This window comes from Marmota monax, unplaced genomic scaffold (assembly GCF_021218885.2).
Source record: "Marmota monax isolate L192 unplaced genomic scaffold, Marmota_monax_Labrador192_F-V1.1 WCK01_AAM20220418_F8-fsc00121, whole genome shotgun sequence".
NCBI classification, from domain to species: Eukaryota; Metazoa; Chordata; class Mammalia; order Rodentia; family Sciuridae; genus Marmota; species Marmota monax.
In genome coordinates, this window is record NW_026693351.1 from 3,713,495 (window position 1) to 3,727,486 (window position 13,992).

General features: G+C 41.8%; 1 protein-coding gene across 3 annotated transcripts in view; it reads right to left on the bottom strand.

Moving 5' to 3' along the window:
- LOC124101101 (5-hydroxytryptamine receptor 5B) overlaps window positions 1-11,927 on the bottom strand; it is a 38,223-nt gene extending 26,296 nt beyond the window's left edge. The window contains exons 1-2 of one of the 3 annotated variants that reach the window (XM_046456819.2): window positions 10,331-11,927; window positions 7,060-7,651 (exon numbers count right to left, since the gene is read on the bottom strand). In XM_046456819.2, the coding sequence (XP_046312775.1) occupies window positions 7,517-7,651; window positions 10,331-11,110 (915 nt within the window). In that variant the 5' untranslated portion in view covers window positions 11,111-11,927 and the 3' untranslated portion in view covers window positions 7,060-7,516. Of the gene's footprint in view, window positions 1-7,059; window positions 7,652-10,330 lie in introns of those variants that run through there. The other 2 variants (XM_046456818.2, XM_046456817.2) reach the window with 2 other exon arrangements.
- Window positions 11,928-13,992: the final 2,065 nt, after the last annotated feature.

A 13,992-nucleotide genomic window follows, 5' to 3' on the forward strand; every position in this document is an offset into this window, starting at 1 on the left:
TGTGGATGTGTAAACGATGTGATTCTGCAATCTGTATACGGGGTAAAAATGGGAGTTCATAACACACTTGAATCTAAAGTATGAAATATGATATGTCAAGAGCTATGTAATGTTTTGAACAACAACAAAAAAAATAAAACTTTAGAACCATGGAGTTTGAGTTTACATCCTTCTGGGAGGCCCAACCTTCTCTAAGAACTACACAGATTTAACAACTAGCTAATTGCAAGGTCAAAATGGATCATACCTGTTTACACTCTCTTTGTTTCTCTCCGACCTGCTTTTCACTTCCCCCAACAATCCAGTAAGAGAGAAAAGAGAAATGGAAATAGTGGTAAAGAGTCAGGACGAATACAATGATGTAGGGGGAGCAAAGGAGACTTCTGTAGGGAAAGGAGAGTCAGAGATATTTCTGAAGGGGTAGAGGAAAAGACTCCTTGGTAAGCCCAACTATTTTTTGTTTGTTTGGTTGGTTGTTTTTAATTCTCAAGTAGGTGCCAATCTTACAAGTATCTAAACTTAAACCAGTGTTTTGTTGCCACTAATGCAATTTTATCTGTAAAATTTAATTTTCTAGTTAATATAGCCCTGCAGTCTACCATGGGAATGTGTTTGAGCCCACAGTATTTTTAGCAGATATCAGAACAAAAAGTGATGACTACCTACTGTTCTCTTCCCATATGTGAGCTCAGGCCAAACACCACTGTTTGCATGTGTGGTTCTATCTATAAGTCCATTGGCTGCTTAGTCTTTGGGATGGTTGGTATGGGAAGTAAGCATTAGACAGGCAACAAAAACATCACAGGTTCAGATAAGGATACTCCAAGAAAATAAAATTACATGCCAATAGCCCTGAGGAACATTGGTGTAAAAATCCTCAATAAAAACACTAGCAGATCAAATTCAACAGCACATTAAAAGGACTATTTACCATTATCAAGCAGAATTTATCTCTGAGATGCAAGGAATGTACCATTATCAAGCAGAATTTATCTCTGGGATGCAAGGAATGGTTCATTAAGGACAAATCAATAAATGTGATATATGATATTTTTGTCAGATTAACAGAATGAAGGACAAAACCATGATCATTCCCATAGATAAAGAAAAAGCACTTGACAAAATGCAACACTGCTTCATGATAAAAACTCAAAGGAGACAGAACAAGATGATGGCTGAGGAAAATGGTCTGGTGATCTCTCCCCACAGACACACCAAGTGGAATAGCTAATCACACACCAAACCACCTTCACGAGAGTTTTAAGGAAATCAGGCAAGAGACCCTAGTATCAGCATTTTATATAACAAAATGATAGAGGTGAATTGAAGAAGGCAGGAAGGAAGGAGTTGCCTGGATCAACCCAACTCCAAGGAACCCAGCAAGAAGACAGATGCCTCTGCTTAGAGGAGGAGGAGGGAATTAAATACTGGCCTTAGACTTGAAACCCAGTACCAGGTGCACTAAGGTGAAACCCAGTGGTAGGCAGACTCCTGTGACCCCTACCACCAGGCCAATACACTCCAACTGAGCCACTGGAACTTCATTAGGCCAGGTAGGAATCCACCGAATAAGGAGAAAGGCATGAAAACTGCACAGGCCTTTGTCTCAGAGCCCAGTGCCAGGCCTGCTGAGGTGAGACCCAGCACCTGGTAGAAATTGAAGGTCCCATATTGCAGGCTAGAGCTCACAGAGCCTTTAGACCAGCTCCACCATAAAAGAGAGAGAGACTTGTGCAGCGGTAGGACATACCTGAGTTTCAGGCTGCATGAGTTACAGCTTTGGAGTGGGCCTAGGATATACCTCCCCTCCTCCAGGATTGTTTGGGCCCATGTGGCTTGAGACTCAGGTCTGACCCAGCCTAGTGCCAGCCCTGGTGGCCAAGGGTCTGTCTCCACTACTCATCCAACAACCTCAGGCAGCACAGCTATCATCAGGCCAGTGCACAGAGGACACTAGAACCCTGGGGCCCTGGAACCAGGGAACTGTGCTACAGTAAGATGGGCTCATGTTGTGTCCTGCATCACCACTGCCTCCAGTGTGGGGGCCTTGATGCACCCTAAAACAGTCTTGAGCTGAAAAATACACTCATTGAAATTAAAAATGCTATGGAAAGCAGCAATCGCAAGATAGATCAAACAGAAGAATCAGTGAGCTCAAAAAGGCTATTTGAAAATACACAACTGGAAGAGAAAAAAGAATGAAAAGTTTATGAGAACTTTGGGACAGTATTAAGGGAGCAAATATTGAGAATATTGAGGTCCAAGAAAGATTTAAGAATGCCAAAGTGGTAGAAACTTTACTCAAAACAAAACAAAGCAAAAACTTCACAAACCTAGATAAGAAAACAAATATCCAGACACAGAAAGATGAAAGGTCACTGGTCAAATGCAACTCAAGCAAGTCTACCTCAAGACATCTTATAATCAAGCTTTCCAGGTGAAAGATAGTCTCGCGACTTCACGAGAAGAGAAACAACAGATAGCCATACTAATATGAAATAAAATAGACTTCAAATCAAAAGCAGCAAAATGAGAATGTCATTATATAATGATAAAGGGCTAGGCACAGAAAGACAAGGACTGCACCATATCATATGTTTAAATCTAAACGAGTTGATCTTATATAAATTAGGAGTGGAATGATGGTTCCAGAGGTGGGGAGGCATTGGGGAGAGGTGGGGAAAGGTTATCAATGGGTACTAAGTTACAGTTAGATAATAGCAAGAAGCTCTGATGTGGCATTGCACAGCATGGTGACTACAGACAACAATGACATACTGTACATTTCAAAAATAAAAGAAAGGCTTTTCAAAGTTTTCCCATAATGAAAAAATAAATTTTAAGATGGTAAATACGTTTAACGTGATTTAAACATTACACAACGTACACAAGTATAGAGCATTACAAGGTACCCCTGTTAGGATGTACAACTTTTTTTTTATATTTATTTTTTAGTTGTAGTTGGACACAATATGTTTATTTTATTTATTTTTATGTGGTGCTGAGGATCAAACCCAGGGCCTCACATTTGCTAGGCAAGTGCTCTACCGCTGAGCCACAACCCCAGCCCAGTATCTACAACTTTTATATTTCAGTTAAATATTTTTTAAGTTAAAAAACAAGCAAAAAAAACCCCCCAAAACCTCTCAACAAATTAGGTATAGAAGGAATGAACCTTAACAAAGGAAGACCATATATAGCAAACTCACAGCTAACATCATACTGAATGGTGTACAGCTGAAAGCTTTTCCTTGAAGATAAGGAACAAGACAAGGATGTCCATTTTCACCACCTTCAGTTAACATAGTACTGGATGTCCTAGCTAGAGCAATTAGACAAGAAAAAGAAATTAAAAACATCCTAGTAGAAAAAGAAGAAGTAAAATTATCTCTAATGACAGATTTCTTCTTCTTCTCCTTCTCCTCCTTCTTTTTTGTTTTAAAGAGAGAGAGAGAAAAAAAAATTTAAATATTTATTGTTTAGTTTTTGGCGGACACAGCATCTTTATTTTAGTTGTATGTGATGCTGAGGATCGAACCCAGGGCCGTGCGCATGCCTGGTGAGTGTGCTACCGCTTGAGCCACATCCCCAGCCTCTCCTTTTTTGTAGTGCTAGAATTTGAACACAAGCCTTGCACATGCTAAGCAAGTACTCTGTTACTGAGCTACATCTCCACCCTGTACAACATGATCTCATATACAGAAACCCCAGAAAACTTCAAAGAACTGGTAGAACTTATACACAATCCACCTACAAAAATCAGTAGTGTTTCTATATATTAATGCTATAGTTTGGATCTAGAATGCCCACCAAAGGCTTGGTCCCCAACCTGTGGTGCTATTGGAGGTGGAGGAAACTTGGGAATACGGAACTTAATAGAAGGAAGTTAGGTCCTTGGGGATATGGCCGTGAAGGAGATATTAGTCCCTTCCTGCCTCTCTCTTAGCTTCTTCTGCCTTGATGTACTGTGCTGCCACAGGTCCAAGGCAATAGGACCAAGTGACCATGGATTTAAACCTTTAAATCTGTGAGCCAAATAAACCTTTGCCCCATAAAAGCTGATTATCTATGTATTTTGTCACAGTGAAGGAAAGCTGACTAACAACTGATGGCAAATTGTCAAATATTAATAAACCACTTACAATAGCATAAAAATACTTAGGAATAAATTAGCCAAGGAGGTGAAGGACCTGTACGCTGAAAACTACAACACATTTATGAAAAGAAATGGAAGACAAACATAAATGAAAAGAAATACCATATTCATGGATCAGAAGACTTAGTATTGTTCAAAGCTCATACTACCCCAAGTGATCTACAGATTCAATACAACCCCTATCAATATTCTAAAGAGATTCTTCACATAAATAGAAAAAACTATCCCCAAATCCATGTAGAACCATGAAAGACATAAAAGAGCCAAAACAATCTTCTATATACTAATGCTATAGTTTGGATCTAGAATGCCCACCAATTCAAAATAACAAAGCTGGAGGCATACTACAACGTGATTTCAAAATATGTGTAAAAATCGGTGGCAATCAGAACAGCATGATACTGACATAAAAAGAGACATTTCAACTTATGGAATAGGACAAGGAGCCCAGAAATAAATCCATGTATCTATGATCAGCTGGTTTTTGATAAAGGTGCAAAAACACACAATGGAAGTATAACCTGTTCAATAATTTATGTTGGAAAAACTGTAATCCACAAGCAGAATAATAAAATTAGACAATTATCTCACACTATTATTATATGAAAATCAACTCAAAATGTCTTAACAACTTAAATATAAGACCTGAAACTTTTAAGATTACTAGAGGAAAACACAGGAGCAAAGATCTACAACACTGATGTAGGCAACAGTTTTTTAGATGTGATCCTAAAATCACAGGCAATAAAAGCAAAAATTGATTGCATCAAACCAAAAAGCTTTGCATAGAAAAGAAAATAATTATCAGAGTGAGAGAAAACAATATTTGGAAACCATATATCTGATAAGGAATTCGTATCCAAAGTATATGAGGGACTCAACTCAATAGTAAGAAAACAACTCAATTAAAACATAGGCAAAGGACTTGAGTAGACATTTCTAAAAATAAGGCATTACAAATGGCCCACAGGTTTATGAAAAAAAGATGGTCAACATCACTGATCATCAGGGGACTTGACATTAAAATCTTATGTGGTATCATCTCATACCTGTTAAAATTACAATTATTAAAAAGTGAAAGATAAGTGTTGGTGAGGATGTTGGTAAAAGAGAACTCTTATTCACTGTTGGTGGAAATACAAAATAGTACAACCTTGATGAAGAACAGTATAGAGTTTCCTCAAAAAACTAAAAATAGAATTTCCAGATGATCTAGCAATACCACTTCTGAGTATATATCCAAAAGAACTGAAATCAATCTATTGAAGAGACATCTTAATTTCCAGATTCATTCCAGCATTATTCGTAATAGCTACATTATGGACTCTACCTAAGTACTCATCAACTGATTAATAAAGAAAATACGATATATGTACACAATGAAATACAACACAGCCTTTAAAAAAATATTGTCATTTGTGACAAACATGAATGAACCTGGAGGATATTATGTAAATGAAATAAGCTAGGTATAGAAAACACTGTATGGTCTCACTTACATATGAAATCTTAAAAAGCCTCATGTATAGTTAGAGTGGCATGTAATTACTGGAGTTTGGGGGATGCAGTGAGAGAGACAGATGTTGGCCATGGAATACAAATTTCTAGAGGAGTCAACTTTTTGTAATATAGCATTATATAAAACCAAGATCCAAGGTGACATAAACCCTACAGCTCAACACCTCATACTTATTTTTTGCCCTTTACATTTCAAAGTGCTTTTCCATACACTATTCAATATTTCAGGTATCATTGTACCCTGGAAAGACCAGGGTACCTCCAAGCAAAGGACCTCCAAGATTTCATTGCATTTATCACATCTATAATTATAGCCTACTAAAACTAATCCCTTGAGAGTGGGGACCTGCTCACTGATTCTCTGAAACCTCAGAGGTTGTGACATTAGCTAATAGAAGGTAAGTCAGTCACCATCAAAGTATTCCCATACTGTCACATTTTTCAAGAATAGAGCCTCATTTTTATCTCCTTGAGTATGGGTTGGCCTTTGTGACTCAAATTTTAATGCATGGAATACAGTGGAAGTGATCATATGTGACTTTCAAGACTAGAGCATGAAAGGTTTCCTTCTTGCTTTGTTCTCTTAGGTTGCTTGCTCTGAGGGAAGCTAGTTGCCCATGGTCATACACTCAAGCAGTCCTATGAGGATGTCCTTTTGACAGGATACCAAAGTTTCTCACCACTAGCCATCTGAGTAAGCCACCTTAGGGGCAAAAATCTTCAACTCAGTTTAGCCTTCCAATAACTGCAGCCCTATCTGACATCTTGGCCATAACCAGGAGACCTCTGGCTACAACAACCCAACTCAGCTGTTCCCACTGCCTCACCCAAAGAAACTGAGCTAACATTGGGTATTTTAAGCCATCAAGCTTTGGCACACAAGCAATAAACAACTAATCCACCCATGATGGTAAGTAATAGTAGTAAGGGAGATAAAGTAATTTCATTACTTCTAAGATTAGAAAAATAACAGGGAAAGTAATACTGCATCTGTCATTTTTAGTTTAGTATTCTAAGTGCTCCACACACACCATGATCACATTTACTCTTCATAAGACTAGCATGAGACAAATGGTAATATTTTCATTTTACATATAGGGAAATATAGACTTAGATTAAGTCAACTAGAGAAAGTGCCAATGAGTGGCCAAAATTAAAAACCCAGGTGTCCTTGTTTCCAAATCTCATACTTTTAACTATGGTGCCCACGCTGTCTCTATACATGTTTGTTGACTGAGAATGCATGAAAGGTATCCACCAAGGCTCCTTTCAAAGGTTCTATGCATATTTGCCTCTACCATTCCCTTTCTCCTTTGAAAATGCTAAAAATTATGTTGTGTGAACATACTCTTATAAAAAACCAATATCACCAAGACTGGATTCATTATTATATATTTATTATTATTATTATTATATATTTATTAGTATATTAATTTTTTTCACTAATTTTAAAGGAAGTTAAAATTGAAACATTTCCATGGGCCTCCAAAAGACTTATGGCTCTAGGTGGTGGGCCTCATGGGCTGATGGATAGATTCTAGGCCATGGTATCAATTGTGCACAGAAATCAAGCAATTGAAAAGAAAAAGAAATCCCCAAAGAAAAACATTTGATGTTACACATTGAAAGTCAAAGAAATCATGTCTATTGACAGTTTTGCTGTTTTTCTCCTTCTCATGGGCACTGGGATACTAGAAAACAATAGCAACCCATGGGGCTTGCTTTGGAGTGGGCAGAGCATACTGTGCATGTGGAGCTCAGTTTCTCAGGATATCAGGTTGAAAGAAAGGATTCCAGGCCAGGAATTAAATCTATCTTCTAAGAGAAGCTGGCAGTGCCTCTCTACTCAGTTGCTTTCAGCTGGTCTTGAAAGGAGAGTTCATGAGAATAGTTTTGAGATCCTGCTCCCTGAGATCCTCCCATTCCTCTCCAGGTGAGATGCCGGAGGGCAGGAGGAAAGCCCTTAGAGTTAAGCACCTGGAAACCACAGAGAGTAATAATGAAAAGAACAGTGATTTTAAATCTAGTACAAACTTCAGCTTCTCCACCTGATAGCTGTGTGGTTTGGGATGGATTCATTTTGGGGTCCTTTAGTTTTCTCATCTGCAAAATGAGAGCTATGTGGCAAACACAGTTAGTGCTCACCAAATATCCCCATGTTCCCCTCTAGTTTATAGCTAATAGCTGACCAGGAGACTGTCAGAAGAAGAAGAATGCAGTTAAAATCTGATATATTCCACATCTCTCCTCCTTCCACAGCAACTTTAGAAGCTGCGTGTTCAAAGAAAGGACAAGTGACCCAAATCCATGAGTTACTGTCTGCAAAAGAGCTATGCAAGAGGGCCCCCAGACCCATATAAAACTTTGAGTGACAGTAAAATAAACTTCTATTGGTTTCAAGGTTATATGTTACTGCGGCACAACTTAGCTTTTCTTGACTAGGAGACATTATAAATGCCAACTTTGGTGCATCATGAGGACTCAAGAAGATGAATGTAAAGCATCAAAAATAGTAAATTCACATTTTTCCTTGTCTATTTTTGAAAATAGCATTTTATCCTAAAGGATTAATCACTGTTTAGCAGCTATTGCAGACTGCTTTCTGATAATATCTTAGTATTGGGACCTAGCCACAGAATTCTGAAAAAAAAAAATGAAGAATGTATACAGCCTCCTCAACAGGACTCCTGTCGCCCACAAAAAACAGTACAAACACTTTGCAGCACCTAAATTCAACTCAACTAACTACTGGAAGTGTAAAAAGAAGTAGGTGGGGGAAAGTACAGAGATAGCATTTCTGGCATTATTTTAAATATCTGTGGTTGTGCTTTATAGCTAGAGACTTGCAAATGCTGACACAGGAAAATTACTCAGGATTTTGATCAAGGACTTGCTAGAGTCCCTAGAAGCAGGATGCTCTAGGACGTTACCTCATCTAAAGTCTCAGCCTCTGTGATTCAAGACTTGTAAACATGACAGACCAATATTGTGTATTACAGAAGTGCAGGTCCAAAATAAGGGCTTGCCCCTACCTCCTGGAGCTCTTTCTCCCCAACACAGGCCACTCTAGGATTGGACAGCCTCCTGTCTGGTCACCTCTTCCTTAGGCCACCTGCCTGAATAGGGTCCATCAAAAAGGAATGCTAAAATCCTGCTTGGCAAGCCTTTCCAGAGTTCATTTCATTGTGATTTCTCTGGGTGCACATTGGATTGACATAGCAATTACAAGTCAGAAAAGCAATTACCACTGACAGAAAAGCTATAATCACTCAGGCTTTTCCAAAGTGCCCTCTCAAATAACATCATTAGTTCTGAATAAAGTTCTCCCTTTTAACTTTGCAATTATGGCCATGACGTTCCTATTTGATGATACAAAGTTCTTCTGCCATTTAATGAAAAAGAGTCTACTTTTAAAAGCATGTACTTACTAACCTAAGTATCTGGGTTAATTTTCTAACATTCAAACAAAGCTAACAAGGACAAGTAACTTTCCCTGCCCCCGCCCCTTGTGCACTCCCTTCCCAGTCCACATATTGTATTTGGAAAGGGCAAGTAAATAAATCCCATTACTCTCTAGGACTGGGAGCTTGTTACTTGAAATAGTTGACCCCTAAATAAGAAAGTTTGGGTTTCCAGGGTGAGGAGGGAGTTGAGCATGGGTGAGGAGGGCTCTGGCTGAAAGGAAAAAAATCTGCATGCAGAATGATAAATTCATTTGGAAGAGCTACCAAATGTACTTTTCTTCATCTCATTACATTTCCAATAGAATCTTCCCTCCGCTTACATATTGACAGGCAACAAACACCCTGTTGTTTTTTTCTCTACCCTGTTCTGCCACCCATCCTGTGCCAGGCACTATGCTAAGTACTGGACCTTCTTCATCTCATGTGATCCTTGCCAAGAGCCATATAAGGTAGGAATTAAATTGTTTAAAGATGAGGAAACAAAGCATACAGAAATTAAGCAACCACTCTAATGCCCTAAGCTAGTACTTAGGGCTAGATTCAATGATTCAGTTTCTAAGACCTCTAGAGGGATAGCACTGGGGTTGGGATGCCCAAGGAAAGTGATACTTGAATTATATTACCGCAGTTCTCCCCTTGGCAGGGAGCTAGCCAAAAGAACTGGGAATATGGTCTTTGGACTGCAAAAGATTGACTGGAATCTGATGGAGACAGAAAATAAAGGGTGAACAGCCACAAGAATTTCGTCTTCTACAGCAAGATGGATTCCAGCACACCACAATCCCACATTATCTAGCCGAGATCAAGACGTTGGCAGCTCCAGGACTGACACAGACATAACTAAGCGGAGGAACACAGAGCGTGTAGCTAATTAGACACGACCTCGCCACTGTCTAGACAAGCCGTACCTGCAAGTCCCCTTCAACCCCACAGTGCCGCAACATCAGCTCGTGCTCCAGCCCTAATATATAGGTGATAGAACCTCTTCCCTTGCACGCAACCAGCAGGTGGCTGACACTTCTCCGGTGCAGGGGCCCTCGAAACTCAGGTAATAAAACCCTCCACTTGGTCTTCCAAAGAGCTCCCGTTTTCGAGCGCGCACCAGCCTGCAAGCTTCCGCCCGCTCTACTTTAGGCTAAACTTCCTCCTCCCTCATAGTTCCCCATCCCCAACGCCACAGCCTGTCCCTCACCTGCGTGGTGGAGGGCAAGGGCTGCACAGCCCGGCGGCGGCGACCGAAGCGAAACTTGGCCGCCTTGTAGATCTTCCAGTAGACAAACAGTACCACGCCAAGCGGCAGGTAAAAAGCGCCGCAGGTGGAGAAGACGGCGTAGGAGGGTTCCTGGCTCACCTGGCAGCGCTGGAGCTGAGCATCGTACGCCTCGCCCCAACCAAAGAGCAGAGGGGCGAGGGCAATGAGCGCAGATAGTGCCCAGGTGAGCGCGATCATGACAGCTGAGGCACGGCGGCGGGTGCGTAGCGTGTATTGCAGGTGACGCGTGATGGTCCAGTATCGGTCCAGAGCGATGGCCGCCACGTTCCAGATACTGGCGGTACAGCACAGCACGTCGAAGGAGATCCACACCTGACACAGGCTCCTACCCAGCTGCCAACGTCGCCCGGCCGACAGCTCGCTCACTAGGCTCAGGGGCATCACCAGCGCTGCCACTAGTACGTCCGATACGGCCGTCGAGGCCACCAAGTTATGCGGCACTCGATGAAAGGCGCGGACACGCAGGATGGTGACCAGAACCAGCAGATTCCACAGAAAAGTGGCCGCGATCAGCAGTATGAGAAGCGTCACCACCAGCACGGTGAAGACCGAGAAGGGCGGCTCCCGGCCAGGCAGGTCGGTGCCTCCTGGGGTGGTCCCGAGGATCTCGCTGCTCGGGGTTGGGGTACTGGTGCAAGTCTCAGGTCCTACGAGAAGGGCGGCTCCGTTGGTGGTCGCCAAGAGGTTAGCGGCTTCCATGGTGCTCTGGCTTGGGGCTGCAGGGCAGGGGACGTTCGCTTTGTCCCGAAGCTGTACCTGGATAGGGTAGGTGCCGGCACAGAGAGAGGGCACTGCGTACTCAGGGGAGGACCCAAGTGGATTTAGGTCGCCCTATCCTGATCTCTCTTCTGATTTGCAGTTTCTCTTTATTGCTTCTGCCTGAAGCCCTCGTGGACCTTGGACCCTCTTTTCCAGTGGGGGAAAATGAGAGACTGGACCTCTCCACTCTCTCCAGCTCCATTCGGCGCCCTGCTCCCTCCCACCTCACCGCGGTCCCCGGGGCAACCCGCTGTCTGAAGATCGGGAATCCGAGAGCGCTGCTCTGGGTCCGCGCGCCGGGGCGGGCTTGGAGCGTTGCCCCCACCCTCCCCTGGGCGGCTGAAGCTGAGCTGCTCCTGGAGTTGGGCAGGAGCGGTTTGGAGAACCTACCAATAAGAGCCAGACCTGCAACGTCGTCCCCACCCGTCTCGCGGCTTCTGGGGGCGCGGAAAGCACCCTGACTGCAGTAGTCTCCCACAAAGATTTAGAATCCTATAGGAATTCCGTAGCCGCCACCTCCGTGAATCCTCGGACCTGTCTGGTGGCACTGTTCGACACTGAAAACGTAGGGTGCCGCCGCATACCGGCCAGAGGGGTTTTGATTTCTTGGAATCGAGGAGTCTACCGGTGCCTATTGGAAAAAAAAATTTTTTTTTAAAGAAAGAAAGAAAAAGATAAAGCTCCTCGACAGCCCCCTGCCCTTGTACTGCCCCTTCATTCGCAGCCCTTCTGCCAGGAGAGGGCTACTAAGTACCTTGAGAAGTTCACTCCCTGGTTATATGCCAAAAAAAAAAGCTTCTGAGCAGTTTGGCAAAGACCAGGAAGAGGAATTTATCCCCATCCCCAAATCACCCGAACTTCCAGCGCCCTCCCTTCCTTTTTACTTTCTAATATCCCTGTCTTCCAAATTCGTACTGTAGGGTTTTCTTTTTTGTTTGTTTTTGCCATGCTAGGGATGGAACCCAGGGCCGCATGCGTGCTAGGCAAGTGCTTTACCACTGAACTACACCCCTAGTTCCAGGAGTTATTTTTATTGACCCTTGGGCAAAGGTAGAAAACACTTAAAAACACGAGATTCCTCTCACTCTCTCATTCTCCACAAACTCCAACTCCTCCTTTTCAGTCTCATACTTAAAAAACAACAACAACAACAACAACAAAACCCTCAATTGTAATGAAATCAACCTAAAGCTGCATCACTTCTGTTGGTGGGAGTAGAAGATAAATATAACTGACACCCCCCCCCCCTCTTCATGGCAGCATAATTGGTTTGTTACTAACCCTCTGAGAACAGAGCAGCAGGCTAATCTGGGCGCTCAGGAGACCCCAATGGGCCCTGCACCCTGAGAGTGAGCTCCCAGAGAGGACTCTGGAAAGGCCACCCACGATGAAGCAGGTGGAGGGATTTTCTTCCCTGGTTCAACCAGCAGCCCCCTAGAACCTGACTGAACCATCTTCTCATGCTGGTTGGACACCCTTAAGAATGTCCTCTCCTTTACCCTCATTTGTTCCTTTACAAGTAGGCACTGTCTACATTCTTGGTACTATGCATGACAGTTCTCACTCACATAGGACAGCATACTCACAGGACCTAAAAAGTAACATTAAAGGAGTCAAAGTAAAAGTACTTGTTTTTATTAACTACTTAAAGGCTTAAGCTTCAAGTAGTTAATAAAAACATCAGAAGTGGTGAATTCTTCAGAGAGCACAGAGATAGGGAAGTGGGGATCAGGAGGCTTCTTGGAGGAGGGGGCTGTTGAGATTTTACAGAAGTGTAAGGAAGGAGTTCAGATTGGGAGAGGAGGAGAGCAGGCCAGCTCTACTGTGAATGGCTGAGTGGAAGCCACATGCACATGGGGTGTACATGCAGGTAGATATTAAGGATCCAGAAGACGGCAGAATTTGGGAGAATTAACCTAAAGCAGGGAAACATCCTTTATAATATAATGGAGACTAGCCTTCAAAATACTTTTGCAATGATATCCTCCCTCATTTTTCAAATAAGCATAACAAAAGCAATGAATACTATAAATGTATAAATATTCATATTGCACCAGTCAGATATATGACATGCTTTGATTCTCAGTCTTTGCTCTACTCCACATACATTTTTCATGCTTAAAATCAATTTTTTATTTTGCCAATTTCTCTTAACACTTTTCATGCTCCAATATATTCTCTTCTGAGTTAACACTTTTTAATGTTGTGCCATTTTACCAGTTGGGCTTTCTAACACAGTCTTCTCATCTTAAAAGTGGGGATAAATATCCATGTTATGAGATTGTTATAAAACTAAAGTTAGGTAAGACCAGTAGTACAGGGTAAGTATTCAGTAAATGATGACCATTCCTGTTCTTTTTAACCAAACTTTAGCTTCAGTTCTCTTCTAATCTTTATATAAGATTGTTTTGTGTTTATTTTTATGTAGTTTTAATCTCACAAATATTTGTAACAACAAAACTTAATTTCAATAGAACTTACAACCTTTGTAGCACCATTCCCATTTACAGATTAAGAAAAAAAAAAACTAAGATTTGTCAACTTGCTGCAATGGACTAAATTGTATCCTCCACCCCCAGAGTCATATGATGAAGCTGTAACCTCCAATGTGACTGCATCTGGAGGTAGGACCTATAAAGAGGTAATATGATCCAATGAGATCAGAAGGGTAAGAGCCCTTATCTGATAGGATTAATGTCCTTTTAAAAAGAGGAGAGAGCTCATTCTCTCTCTCCGCTTATGAAGACACAGAGTGTAATGGTTAATTTGAATGGTCAACTTGATTGGATTAAAAGATGCCAATGATTAAGAGGTTTCTCAGT